This window comes from Solea senegalensis, linkage group LG2 (assembly GCF_019176455.1).
Source record: "Solea senegalensis isolate Sse05_10M linkage group LG2, IFAPA_SoseM_1, whole genome shotgun sequence".
Taxonomy (NCBI): Eukaryota; Metazoa; Chordata; class Actinopteri; order Pleuronectiformes; family Soleidae; genus Solea; species Solea senegalensis.
The window spans coordinates 13,545,337-13,558,557 of NC_058022.1; the positions used below are offsets into that span (position 1 = coordinate 13,545,337).

General features: G+C 38.6%; 1 protein-coding gene across 1 annotated transcript in view; it reads left to right on the forward strand.

Annotated features, from left to right (window-relative positions):
• The window catches only part of LOC122764218 (receptor tyrosine-protein kinase erbB-4-like), a 232,370-nt gene that overhangs the window by 163,443 nt on the left and 55,706 nt on the right, over positions 1-13,221 (forward strand). Inside the window, exons 8-13 of the mRNA XM_044018520.1 lie at positions 235-348; positions 702-828; positions 1,348-1,421; positions 5,995-6,085; positions 7,216-7,415; positions 11,687-11,819. Of these exons, the coding sequence (XP_043874455.1) occupies positions 235-348; positions 702-828; positions 1,348-1,421; positions 5,995-6,085; positions 7,216-7,415; positions 11,687-11,819 (739 nt within the window). The remainder of the gene's footprint in view (positions 1-234; positions 349-701; positions 829-1,347; positions 1,422-5,994; positions 6,086-7,215; positions 7,416-11,686; positions 11,820-13,221) is intronic.

The window sequence follows — 13,221 nt, forward strand, 5'->3', positions numbered from 1 at the left end:
GTGTTAAGGGGTGGACTTCATGATCCAGGCCAGTCATGCCCAACATCACAAACACAGAGGAAAACCCGATACATAACCATGACATCTTCTCCTTTAGTGTGGGTTGGTCTTCCGATTCTGTGCCCAAACAAAAAGTTAAAAGAATAAAATCAGTTATCGGAGAGTAAACGAACAAAGTGTTATACAGTAACAGCAGCCGTCGATATTTGACCGTTACAATGAATTGTTTTTCAGACAACTTTGTGGTGGACCACAGTTCCTGCGTAAGAGCGTGCCCCAGTAACAAGATGGAGGTTGAGGAGAATCGTATTAAGATGTGCATTCCTTGTACTGACATTTGCCCGAAAGGTAACCTTTATTATTTATTTTGTAATGCCCTTTTTTTGCAGCTATGTTATGAGTTGATGAGGAGAAAAAGGAATGCAATGATGGAGTAGTGAAGCAGTTGAACATCTGGAAAAGAGTCAATAAAGCGTTTTTTCGTAAGAGAAATAAAACAATTCGAATCACATCATCACCCACATCCATGGTCGTCCGTCCATCATACTTAAATATTAGATTGATTTGATTGCTCACTGAAAACTGAGCCACTGGCCCTTTAATATACTTGCAATAACATGCCTTTATAGCTGTATTCTTTAAGCATGTCGGGTTATTAAAAATATGTGTCAAACTAATGCCTTTCCTACGGTGTATTCCAGCATGTGATGGCATTGGTACAGCGAGCCTTCAGGCTGCTCAGACAGTGGACTCCAACAACATTGACAAGTTTGTCAATTGCACCAAAATCAATGGCAACCTGGTGTTCCTTATTACTGGAATCAAAGGGTGAGATTTGAGAGCATTCATCTTCATCAGAGAATTAAAAGATGTGGTGGAAAAGTAGAACTGTAATCATATGTTTTTATATTTTGTTATTGTCTCTAGTGAGTGTTGTTTTGATTGAAAGTAATATCAAGTGCTTACTAAATAAAATCTCAGTTATTATGTTTTTGTTTTTTTTAGTAAGTCCATATGTGAGAAGATAGTATAATTCAATATTTACAAAGGTAAATTGGTCAAACTATGGTTCAGAGAGTACATTTTGCTTAAATCCTTTTAAATCCAAATGCATTGAAAATAGTGAGAGCCAGATGTGTGCGTCCTAGATATTCCATTATTAATCTAAATTATTTTATTGTAACTACAGTCCATAGTAAAAATGAATAAATATGGTTCCGCCAAACATGTGTGTGTTAAATTTTGATAGATATGAAATGTAGACACAATAGTTGAGAGTTTATGTGGTCTTGTGTGTGTGTGTGTGTGTGTGTGTGTTTAATGTTCTGATCCCATTATCATTCGCAGGGATGTTTATCACAATATTGAAGCACTGGACCCAGAAAAGCTGAACATATTCCGCACTGTTCGGGAGATCACAGGTGAGCAATATATTGAGCATATGCATGCAAATGAATAAACAAAGAAATAAATAACAGTTACCCCAACCTTTATCCCTCCCCTTACACTTTTATCCCATGTAGTGTTGGTGTGTGTGTGTGTGTGTGTGTGTTTGTTTGCTCAAGTCCACGTCACCTCGTCCCCCCGAGACTGTCCACAATCCACACCAAGGACAGACATTGCAGCACAAGATGAATATCAGATGAGTCTTTCAGTCTCCTCTGTCTCTCTGCTGCTCCTCCCTCTGGGAGTCCCTAGCCTTGAGTCCCACAGCCCCAGTTCTCCCTTCACGCACCATGAAGAAAAGATCCAGAACATGTGGTGCGCATCGTTAATCCTCCAGCTTCCCCATGCCGCCACCACTCCTGAGCCACATGCATTGTCATTTCTCCAGCTTAGACGTTTGACAATGCCATCAGAAAGAAAGCTTGTATGTCCAAATGTGGCAGTGCCTCTTAAAAATGAGAAAACCTCACAGCTGAAATATTGTTGGTGACATTTTTTTGAGTTATGGAGGGGGTTTACTAACACAGATGCCTTATTGAACAGTGACCCCAGTTACAGCAAAAATAGCATGATTAATGTTATTGTCCTGTGCTACAAGAAGCATCTGTGGAGTACTTACTGAAACAACAACAAAAAGTAGTATATGTTTGTGTCCTGTGTAACAAATAGATTGATAGATGTCATATTTGGGAGTGTGTAGAAATGCACAGCCAACATATGTGTTGCCAGGCAATGACAGAATTTCCTTCTGTTAAAGCATTTCCTTTGTAACTGATACAAATCCATACATCACAAAGATGAATTAGGATGTAGTAGTATTTTTAATTTTTTTTATTTTTAATTTTTTTTAATGATGTGAATTTTTCAGATACTGCAAGACCAGTATGTAAAAACGGAACGCCTACTTCAGGCTTAGCTGTACCAAGACTACTAAGATCGTATACATGAACCGACGCATGTTCCCAGCTGTGTGATATATAATTTTGGTCATACAGCCCAGCACAAAGATGCTGTAATGAACTGGCCTAAACCAGAGGTCACTAAATGGTGGAGGGCATTCTGGATCCGTACCGAGACGCCATCAGAACCACCAAACCACCAAAAACTGACATAAGTTCATAACTGTCATGTTCTTTCCTAGTCCTAGTTTATGCCACGTTTTAGGAAATACAGAACAATTATATGTGTTGTTAATCACCTTCATGATGATACGACACTAGTTATTGAGTAGATGTGCACATGGGATTTGAGCAGAATGATAAATCGGAGCAAAGTAACTTCACATGTTGAGAAGTTACATTTCTTAAAATTATGCAAATAGATGTAAATGAATAAATAAATAAATATTTCTGTTACGCAGGGCCTGCCCAAGCCTTTATGGGGCCCTAAGCTGAACGTGTAGCCGGTGCTTGACTATTATTATACTTGCATTATTCACACCAAACCAGTGTCACTCTTGTATTTTTAACCCTAGAGGGCAGTAAAATCACAAAAGTGGCCTAGTATTCATTTGCTCTTTGGTATTCAAAGTGAAGCATTGAGTGTGGTGATGCAGAACTTTAATTAAACAAGTAAACCAGTTTAATGACTTTGGTTTTTGAAACCTGCACTAAATGAGCAATCTTCAACTCTAAAATATAACCAAATATATCTAGATTTATTTAATATTTTAAAATGTTTTTTTCCCACACACTACTGGGGCCCCTGGTGATCGGGTTCCCCAAGCAGCGGCATAGTTTGCTTAAGCCTGGGGCCGGCTCTGCTGTTATGTAGGCATGATATTAAATTTTTGACTTGATGTGAGAAAAATTAAAAAATTACACGCACATAAATATTTTTGAAAAGTTCTGGTATCAATCAAATGTCTTCGGAACAGTCAAAGCAAGGGAATGATGTGTGTGAAGAGTATTTATTTTTCTTAATGGAAATTGAAATGTAGTGTTATGTTACGTTCACTGTACCGAATACTTTTAGATATTACGAAGTTATGGAAGAGGAGCTTTTCTCTGTCTGGACGACAAATGATAAAATACCACTGGACTGGACCGATTCAAATCGCTGAATTCCATAGGTTTTGTTTTGGTTAGTGGTGGCACTCGAGAGGAAGTGATAGGGACAAACCATTGGGCCAAGCACCACGCAGTCAAAGATGTGTGTCATCTCAGCTTGTCATCTCTCCAAGCTGTCAAGAGAACGTTGGCAGCCAACCTGCCTTTATGACCCTAAGGTTACATGTAGCATTGCTCTTGCTTTCAAATGAACTGTGTAGGCGGACAGCTCTCATCCTACACACCAGCATGCACCGCCTGTCCCTCTCTAGTCCTTTCTTTCCCACTTTCCTTCAGTAATTCTTATTTTCTTTGTGACATCCGAGACACCCGCCTGGTCAGGTTTTTACTGAAAGCACGGGCATTCCTCTGAAACGCGTCACCATAGTGGAGTGTTTCCTCAGTGTTTTGCTCTAAATGTAATCATCACAACTTAATCTCTCTTAACCTTTACTTTTGCGCTCATGGCCACCTTCTTTACGTGCCACCACATTGTAACATTGTGTGTGCATTATTGTGACACTCATACAGCAGCACATACCTGACGTACAGTGAGGTTTTTTCTGCGTTAAACCACTGTTTTCTACCAGTTGTATTATCTGAGATGTGGTTATTGTTATAATAACTAATTAATTATTTATTCCATTTTCCTATTATTCTTCCTTCTGTGAATGCATTCCACACCAGTGATCGTATTTTGAAGTTACTCACTAAGCTGCATTATTGACAGAAAGCCCCTCGCATTATTCACTGTATAATAACTCAGCCCCAGGCAGCATTAGGTGATCAGTGTTTCACTCAGAGTTGTCTCAACAAAAGGGAGGATTACCTTTCCTCAATCTGCTTAACTCCTCATTCCGTGGATACGAACAGGCAACCTCTTCGTTCTTTAAATTCCTTCTAAAGGTGGCTTTCAGTTGAGGAAATGACTTGTGCATGCAAAACTCTACTAGCAAATGTATGTACCTGCAAGTTGTCCCAGAGGTGTCTAATATCTCTATCTTTCTGGAGTCTGGAATCTCTTACCGTCTTGTTCATGTATAGCTAATTAGTACAGGTAGGCGTCAGTGTGGCATTACATCAGAAGAGACAAGTGTGCAGCAGGCAGTGGCTTGTTACCTCGATTAGGAAGTACCCTCGTTCCCTGAAAGAGCGCCATGGCGAAGCTGTGAGGTGCCTCGGCACTGCAGGTTTTGTCATTAAGACAATTAGTGTCGACAAGTACAACACTAATGATTCTGTAGCACTGCTGCCTCTGGGCTAAGAGGCCCTCCCCATCTCAAACGGCTCACCACAATGTCATGGGCAGGGATGAAATACTGAAAAAAGAATCCCAGAAAACTATTAACTATTAATTCATTTCAATAAATGTTCTATTTTAATGGTATCTATTACTAAATTGTATTTTGTATTTAAGAGATGAAGGCCTGCCATGTCTACTTAATATTATCATATTTCTTAAATGAAAATTGTGTTGTAGATTTAGATACAGATATAGATTTAAAAACAACAACCCTGCCCTTAACTACAGCAAGAACTCTTTTGAAAGAATGTGCTTCAAATTTGGATTGTGGCCATTTGCATAAGCCCTGGTGTGTTATTCTTTGCAATTACTTGAGATTTTTTTTTTTTTCTCCTCTTGTTTCCTCATCAAACAATCTTAATAAGCATTTGCTCACACCCTGCCACTGCTCAGCTGTGATTGACATAAAAAGAAAACGATGGTCCACAAACTGCTCAAGGTTATTGCACTCTTGTCAACATGCTTCTCTGCAGCTCCCCGTTTCTTCCCTCCACCATCCCTCCCTTCCTGAATAAACAGAATTATGCATCCAGTGGGAAGAAATCATGCAGTTTAATATCATGGAGTCAGATCCTGCTCATTTATTTAGAATGCACCACACTGCCCATCACACCCGCAGGGTTTTTCTAACCCATCCAACACCTCCGTTTACTACTCCTCGATCATGAAGGCAGAATAGCAGCAGTTTGTGCCCTATGTGTCTTCTTTTAATGCTAAAGTATTTTTTCCCTTAATGTTTCATCATCTCTCACCTTTTCTCCTCCAGCTGTTTTTCTATTTTCCCTTGGTCTCATAACCTCATCCAACCATTTGGTTTGTCATCTATTGTCGGGTTGAGGATTGTACCCCTCCACCCATTCCCACACTAAATATTTTATATTTCTGAATCCATTATTGAAAACGCTAAATGAAGCACAGCCATCATTTTTGCCATTCTTTTCAATTATTCAGCAGCAGAGGGGCAGATAAAGAAAATGCAAAAATATTGATCTATTCAACTTTGCCCTCAGAGTTGTGCTCTGCTTTCAGACGGTGGTCCTTGGTACGTGTCTCATTTTTAGAGAGATGACAACTCCCCCCACTTATTTTTGATGTTGCCACTGTGTGAAACAGAGGATATGACACGAAACTGATTATACTTTGTCTGTACATGAGTGAGTCATGTTGCCACATCTCTCTCTCTCTATCTTCATTTAGGCTTTTTGAACATCCAGTCTTGGCCTGACAACATGACAGACCTGAGTGTTTTCTCCAACCTGGCAACTATCGGGGGAAGAGCACTGTACAGGTACACACCGGAGAACACAATGGCCTCGCTGTGATAAAACTGAGTGTACTTTACATCTCACACTGCAATGGATAGAACTCAGCATTTGTACAGGAATGGGAAACTTTTAGCGTTTAAAATAAAACATAATCCAATGTATTAAAACGTCCGACTAATCCAGGGCAAAATTCTTCTTATTCACCATAAATACATAATCCTTTGACAGCTGTAATCCCAATCATGATTGAAATGTATTGAACAGTCAAAGCATTTATTTTTTTCAATTTAGTTGAATTATTTTACTTTTATTTGTTATTGTCTGTTCTTTTTTAGTTTTTGAACTAGTCTGACATGCAGCCAACAGCATGCAGCTGGAGAGTAATCTGAGGGGTTTAATTTTAACCACATTCATGTTAACAAAGAGTAGTGCTTTTTCCAGATTCCTAAATATGTAGGTTGTACATCAGTCACGTGTAATCGCTTGTGCTCTTTGTGTTATTATTTTCTCCTTCTCCGTAGTAAAATTGGTGTGTTTGGTAATCTAAATCCATTATATTCAAGCTTTCTTTTTGTTCTTTTCTTTTTAAACCTATTGACTAACATTAGGGCACCGTGTAATAAAATATACCCCTTAATGATTTTGTTTTGACATTTACGAAGCAAAATTATTCGTTTTAATCTGAATAAATAAATTAACATTTTAGTAAAAGGTGCTCTAAAAACATGCACAGTGTCTGTGCGACAGAATGTATATTTGAACTCTTTGTGTGTATGTGAGAATGCAAATTTAGGTGTACTTGTGTGTCATCCGCACGTGGAAACAACAGGCTGGCGTAGAGATTACAGCTCGTTTCCCACCTTTGCCTGTGCTTGATCTTGTATACCCTCTGTATATCCAATGGCTTTATGGCTATGGCATATTTAAGTTGTGATTTTTTTTTTTGTATTTGCTGATGTACAATAAATGCGACTCATGATTCTTTAGGAAGCATATTTTTACATTGTTAGTCATACGACCTCCATTAAAGAATTTGTCTCAGTTAAGAAATAAATCCATCTTTTCTTCTGCCTTCCCTTTTTTTTCTTTTTTTGCCTATTCCACATTCCTCTCTGTCTGGTTCTGTCTCTCACCTGCACCCATTCTTTTCCAGTGGGATATCCCTGCTGGTGTTAAAGCAGCAGGGCATCTCATCACTGCAGCTTCAGTCTCTGAGAGAGATCAGCGCAGGGAATGTCCACATTGCCGAGAACAGCCAGCTTTGCTACTACAACACCGTCAACTGGACGAGACTCTTCCGTGCTGCAAACCAGAAGGTGCTGGTTCGCAACAACAGAAGCCCAGTCGAGTGCTGTAAGTAAAAACCACATTTTCAGGTTTTAAGTTCTTTCTATGCCTTAACGGAAGTGTACATCCATCAGAAATTGCTCAGCATTGAGGATCGAACATCCCAAGGATTCATAGCTTATTTCAACCCACAGTGACACATTTATTAATGAAAAATAACCTGTATACACATTTAAACATAGCTATGTGTACAGCATCATTCCCCAACCACAAAACATTTTGGGTATAGCACACCTGTTACAGAACAGATTGAAGGAACAGTTTGTCAGTTCATTTGTCATGCCCTGCACTACATGTTGTTAACAAGGTCAATTTTTATGTTTGTTTGTTTGTTTAAATCCCATCGTGGCTGAAATGTAAGCTACTCATTTACCGTCATGTCACTTGTAACCTTAAATTCGAAATAAATAATAAAGCTGTAATCATTTGAAAAATGTAGGACAAAACTAAAATTGACGACAACTTAAAGAGTCGAGCGCCAACGGAATGAACATATGTACAGTTCAATTAATTCCTCGTGCTTTGCTGGAATTTAAAGGAGGGTGAGTTATTTTAGCATCAGCACAATGAAATGTGCCCCGTCTTTGCAAAGAGTGACCATACTAATCTATCTAATTCATGATGTAATAGTGATGATGATAATAATAATACATTAATGGCAACCATAATTTCAACTAATGTGAACCAGGGGCATTGTTCAGTTCAGATTTGCCTCAAGCCATTATATTATTTTATTAGTATTATTTATTTTACAGAAACATAATATTAAACTAATTGATAAAGCCCTGATTTTGAATGTCTGTTGGCTAAAAGGTTTTGTGTCACTGAATTGTGGATTTTGAATCGTGCCCACTATTTAATTGTACTTCTCACTGTTACAAAGTGTGTTTTAGCGCTGTATTTCTGTTTCAAACTCTTGACTTTCTGCATCACACGTGCAGCTCGAGACGCTATCAAGAGAAATGTTCTGCTTTTCCAGACTTGTTTCACATTTATAGACGACGTAAGATTGAAAGACTACAGAGAAATACTTTTTACTTTTGAGATTTCCTCATGGAATGAGAAGCTCGGGCACTAATGGTCGGTGAGAAATTAAGATTGCTGACCTAACACAAAATCAGGCTTAGATAAAACTCTTTTGGATCAATGCTTCAAGTTTTGAAACTGAAATCAAATTGATAACTTTGAGTAAAAGGAACATCTGCCACATCTGGTTACTTTGATTCGCTGTTTTCTGTATGAGCAAGTCATCTCTTTTTTTTTGATTTTCACTGAGCTCCTAGAGACTAAATTGACACAATGAATATTCTGTAGGACATGGACATCACTTTTATTTTCTGACCGCCATATCAGTGGTAGCTGTTTTCTTACCAACATAAAAACAATCCTTTTGTATTGTAAATGCACAATCATCAAGGGAAACATCAAATAACCAATTTGATGAGATAAAAACAAGTTCCAAAATGAAAGAAAATGTGTATTATTTCACTGTCGTATAATGTTCACTAATTAATTAGTATTTGCATTTTTGAGTTGACCTTTACATGTGCTCCTCTACCCTGGGCAGTTCACACTTCAGTGCCTGTCAAGACTTTGGGTTTGACTCAAGAGTAACATACTCCTTTCTGACATGGTCTCTCTCTCTCTCTCTCTGCACCTCTAAGGATACTGAACAAATATTTTTAATTAACTGATTCTAATGATTACACTGTTTCAGTTACACTGAAAACAACTGCTTTTCAAGTCACAAGTCACTCGTTTGTGTGTGTTGCGTGTAAAACGAAGTCACAGTTGCAGTTTTTTGCAGCCGTGCAGTGTTTGTAGTACAAAACCAACCTAAACTGTGCCGAGGCGAGAATCGAGGCGAGCTGCGACCATAGGTAGTTTAACTGATCATCAAAACATTTATCCAAGAAGTTCCAGTTTTGCTATAGCTCAAAGGTAAGAACAGTTAGACAACACTTTTCTGTCACTGTTTTAAAAAAAGTTCAACCTCACCATTTAAATGTCTGTTCACTCATTAAGACCACAGAGCTTTTATGAACCATACTTTGATATTCTTTGTTCTGATTGATAATGATGTTCTATCTTCAAATGCTAAGTTCAAGTCTGGTCTTGCTTCAGTTTGGTTTGAGTGTTTCTGAGAAAAACGTCTGCTCACTTTGTTTCCATGAATAAAGGATCATGGAGAAAGTTTCATTCACCAGAAATGTATCAGGACAAGTATTTGACAAAAGAGAATTTTAAAGCCTGTGGTTCAGTTCTTGAACTTACTTTTGAGTGATGTGTCTTTAGCAAAGTGTAAGTGTTTTTAATGATGCTGTCGAGGGAAGCATGAAAAGATCTCAAACCTTGGGAGAGAAAGTTCACTGGCACTCAGGAGAACAAACCTTGCCCGTGCAGGAAATGATATTTCACTACCACAGTTGTTTCTGCAACACCTTAAAGGCCATGCACTGCACGCATAGTAAACCCATGCAGATGCTTTTAAAAATGTTTGGCTTTTTAGACCCAGGATTCATGCAGACTTTCATGAGTCTCTTGTCAGCATGTTTGTGATATGGAGTCTTGTTGATCTCACACAGTTCTTGGAAACCTCAAATAAAATGCCTTTTGTTAGCAAGGGTTTTATTTTGTATTACACATATTTTTATTATCACATATTTTTGGCAAGTACTGCACATGCATGCCATTCAGCCTGGGATTATTATGACTCATTTGTACTTTTAGAAAATTGGAAAATTGCGAAAAAAAATATATTTGTTCACAGACTTTAAGATTATTAACAAGTGGAACCTACTCCTAAGATTTTAGGTTGAGTTCTTTATTTCTTTGCTCTTCGTCCTTCCTTCCTTTTTCCATCTGACCTTATACATCCTTCTTTCCTCCCCCTCCTCTGCCAACCTGAAACCCCGTGGCTTCTGTTTTCCATCAGAAACATCTGCAGTTGACATCTTGTTGTGTAGTTTAAAATCCAACTGCCCTTTTTGCCTCCCTTGTTTATTTCCTTTGATCATCTCCTTGTCTACCACCATGACAAGGATACCACGTCTGCACACATGCAGTCCTTGTATTCCTCTCTGCTTGGTCGCTTTTCCTACAAAACTGGAAGCCCAACAGAGGTATTTTTGTTTCATGTGAAAGGCAAAGCTTTCATTCTCTGGCCTCAAAAGGAAACTTTCTTCCATGTATCTGCATCCTTCAGTCTGAATTTGCTGTACGTCTGATTTTGAGACACAGACTGTGGCTTGCGTGTGTGGCCAGGAGAGGAGAGGACAGGAGATGAGAGGAGAGACATAAAGCTTGTTTGTAAATTCACCAATAAGGTGGACATATCGTCTGACACAGATGGGATGATAAAAGTGCATCAGTGGCATTGTCACTGTGTTACTACAGCAGTCTCATTTTGTTGCTGTAACACTCTCGGATGTTCCGAACTTTGTAGCACTGAGCGCTGAAAGGGGACAAAAGAGCGACAGCGAGATATAAGAGACACAGACACAAGGAGATAATAGAACAGAGTAGATGTAATGGCCTAAGTCTTTTGGTCATATAGAAAGAGTAGCAATGGCAGAAACAGGAATAGCTGTAAACAGACTGTTCTCTGTGAATGAGGTTGGAAGGAGAGACATTGTCTTTCTGTGACTGAATGCAATTCAAAATTGCACTTGTCAAACTTGGATCTTTCCAAATCAAAGGTGGGCTTTAATGTGGCTCTATTTGGCTGTCTAAACAACTACTTTGTTTAAAGTGTTTGCGGATCTGTGTGTTGAAAGCAGCAAAGTAATATTTTCAGATGGACGCCAGAAATTAAAGCCATGAAATCTTCTCTAATAATTAGTGTGTAATCAGTAAATATGAGCATTGAGTGAGGTCATTTTTAAGTGTCATGTTGAAAGTAAAACAAACTACAGAAACTGCATCGGGTTTGGTTCGGGCTTTGTCAGTATTTTCTTTGGCTTTGCCAGGTTTCGATGAGAAAACACTGTTGAAGCCTCACTTTATTGCAATTGTCCCTGCTATCGTTTGAGACCTTCTTACAACAATTAACAACTGCTCAGTGTGGGCTGAGACTCACAAATGGCATCTGTGTCCTTTATTAAATAATGTGATCGTGTTGAGTTATTTTATACTGAGATAATTTGGGGCATTTTAGGGTTTATTTCCTGTCTCTATACCAACATCGTCATCAAATCACAGCAGATTTTTGTGATGACTGCAACATTTGATTTTATACTCTCTCTCTCTCTCTCTCTCCCTGTCTCTGTACTGTGCAGCCAGGGAGCACATGGTGTGTGACCCACTGTGTTCAGACGCAGGATGTTGGGGTCCTGGCCCAGACCAATGCCTCTCCTGCAGATATTTCAGCCGTGGACGAACCTGTGTGGATACTTGCTATCTTTATGAAGGGTAAGCTTTGCAAACGATTTTATGTAATATTAACACCAATTTTTTTTTGCTCCAAGGGAAAACGTGATGATTATGAATGATTAACTTTGGGACATTGATTGAATACATACAGTATGTACACAAGTATTCCACATGTACCTTTGCTCATTTTTAACCAGGGTCCCCCTATACCACTTAAGCTATAGGGGAGACTCTGGATTTTTGGGATTGTGTACATCTACAGGCTATTATTTATTGCACTCAGGTATGTGTGCTCATGCTGTAAAGCACAAGTTAATTTGGGAAAATGTCTTCCAAATAGTGTTAAATCACAAGTAAAATCAACGTCAAATCATATGTAAGATGAGAAACTGCATTTGATCAAATAGTAAAAATCCCTTTTCATGTTGGATTGTACATGATCACATACCAAAAGTAAATGGCGTAATATAAACTGCACATTTCATAGTTTATTCCACATCAGTGTAAAGCCTGTTTTCAGCCTTATTTAATGCCACTTTGTACATAGACTCATTCCTCTGTAGACACTAGTATGAAAATAAAGGAAGCTACAATGTCTGGACCCCCCCTCATATGATACGTGGAGCTCCTAATCTTGACAAGATACTAGACAAGATACCTCTTGAGTGCAACTGCTGAAGCCGGTTGACAAAATATCTAATATCTACTATAAAAAGAGAAAGAAGAAGAAAGCAAAACAAAAATTAGGGGAATGATCAGTCATAATATTATTGAATAGGACAAACTGCAGCCTGATGCTGTTATCCCTTCTCATCGTCGGGGGCAATTGATAGAAGGTCCAACAGCACCTTTGTCAATAAACCACACAGTGTGCCAGATAAATCAACAATAAAGAAATCTGGAGGACATCAACAGATACAGAAACACAAAGGATGCTGCTTTTATTATGTTTGTGCGAAGGTTTTTACAAGACAATTTACCATTTAGGTACAGCCACACTCAACACGACACCTAAATATGAGGTTACAGAGCTTTTATCAATGTTGTAATGTGGAGGAAAAAAAAGACTTAATCAAGCTGTTTTAACTGGTGTTAGCAGGAGCTGGACGTTACTTACGTACATTGCTGCTTGAATGCCGACCCACCTTGAAATTTTTTCTCGTTCATGTTCGCTGTTATCGATCATTCAATTCACACTTTGGTTTATGATATCAAACTGCCAGGAAATCCCTGCCTGAAGTCCTCAGAGTTTACTTTATAATTCCACCGGTGTAACTGTGCTTTTCACGTTTTCACCGTCTTCATTCTTTCATACAATAACTTGCAGGCTACTAGTGCTGGAAAGATCAAACTGATTTCTGTATGAAGAAGCCGACAGAGCCCTGCAAACACATCCCCTCTGAAGTTCAGGAAAGTGAGGTAGCAGTAAATTGTGTTCCAC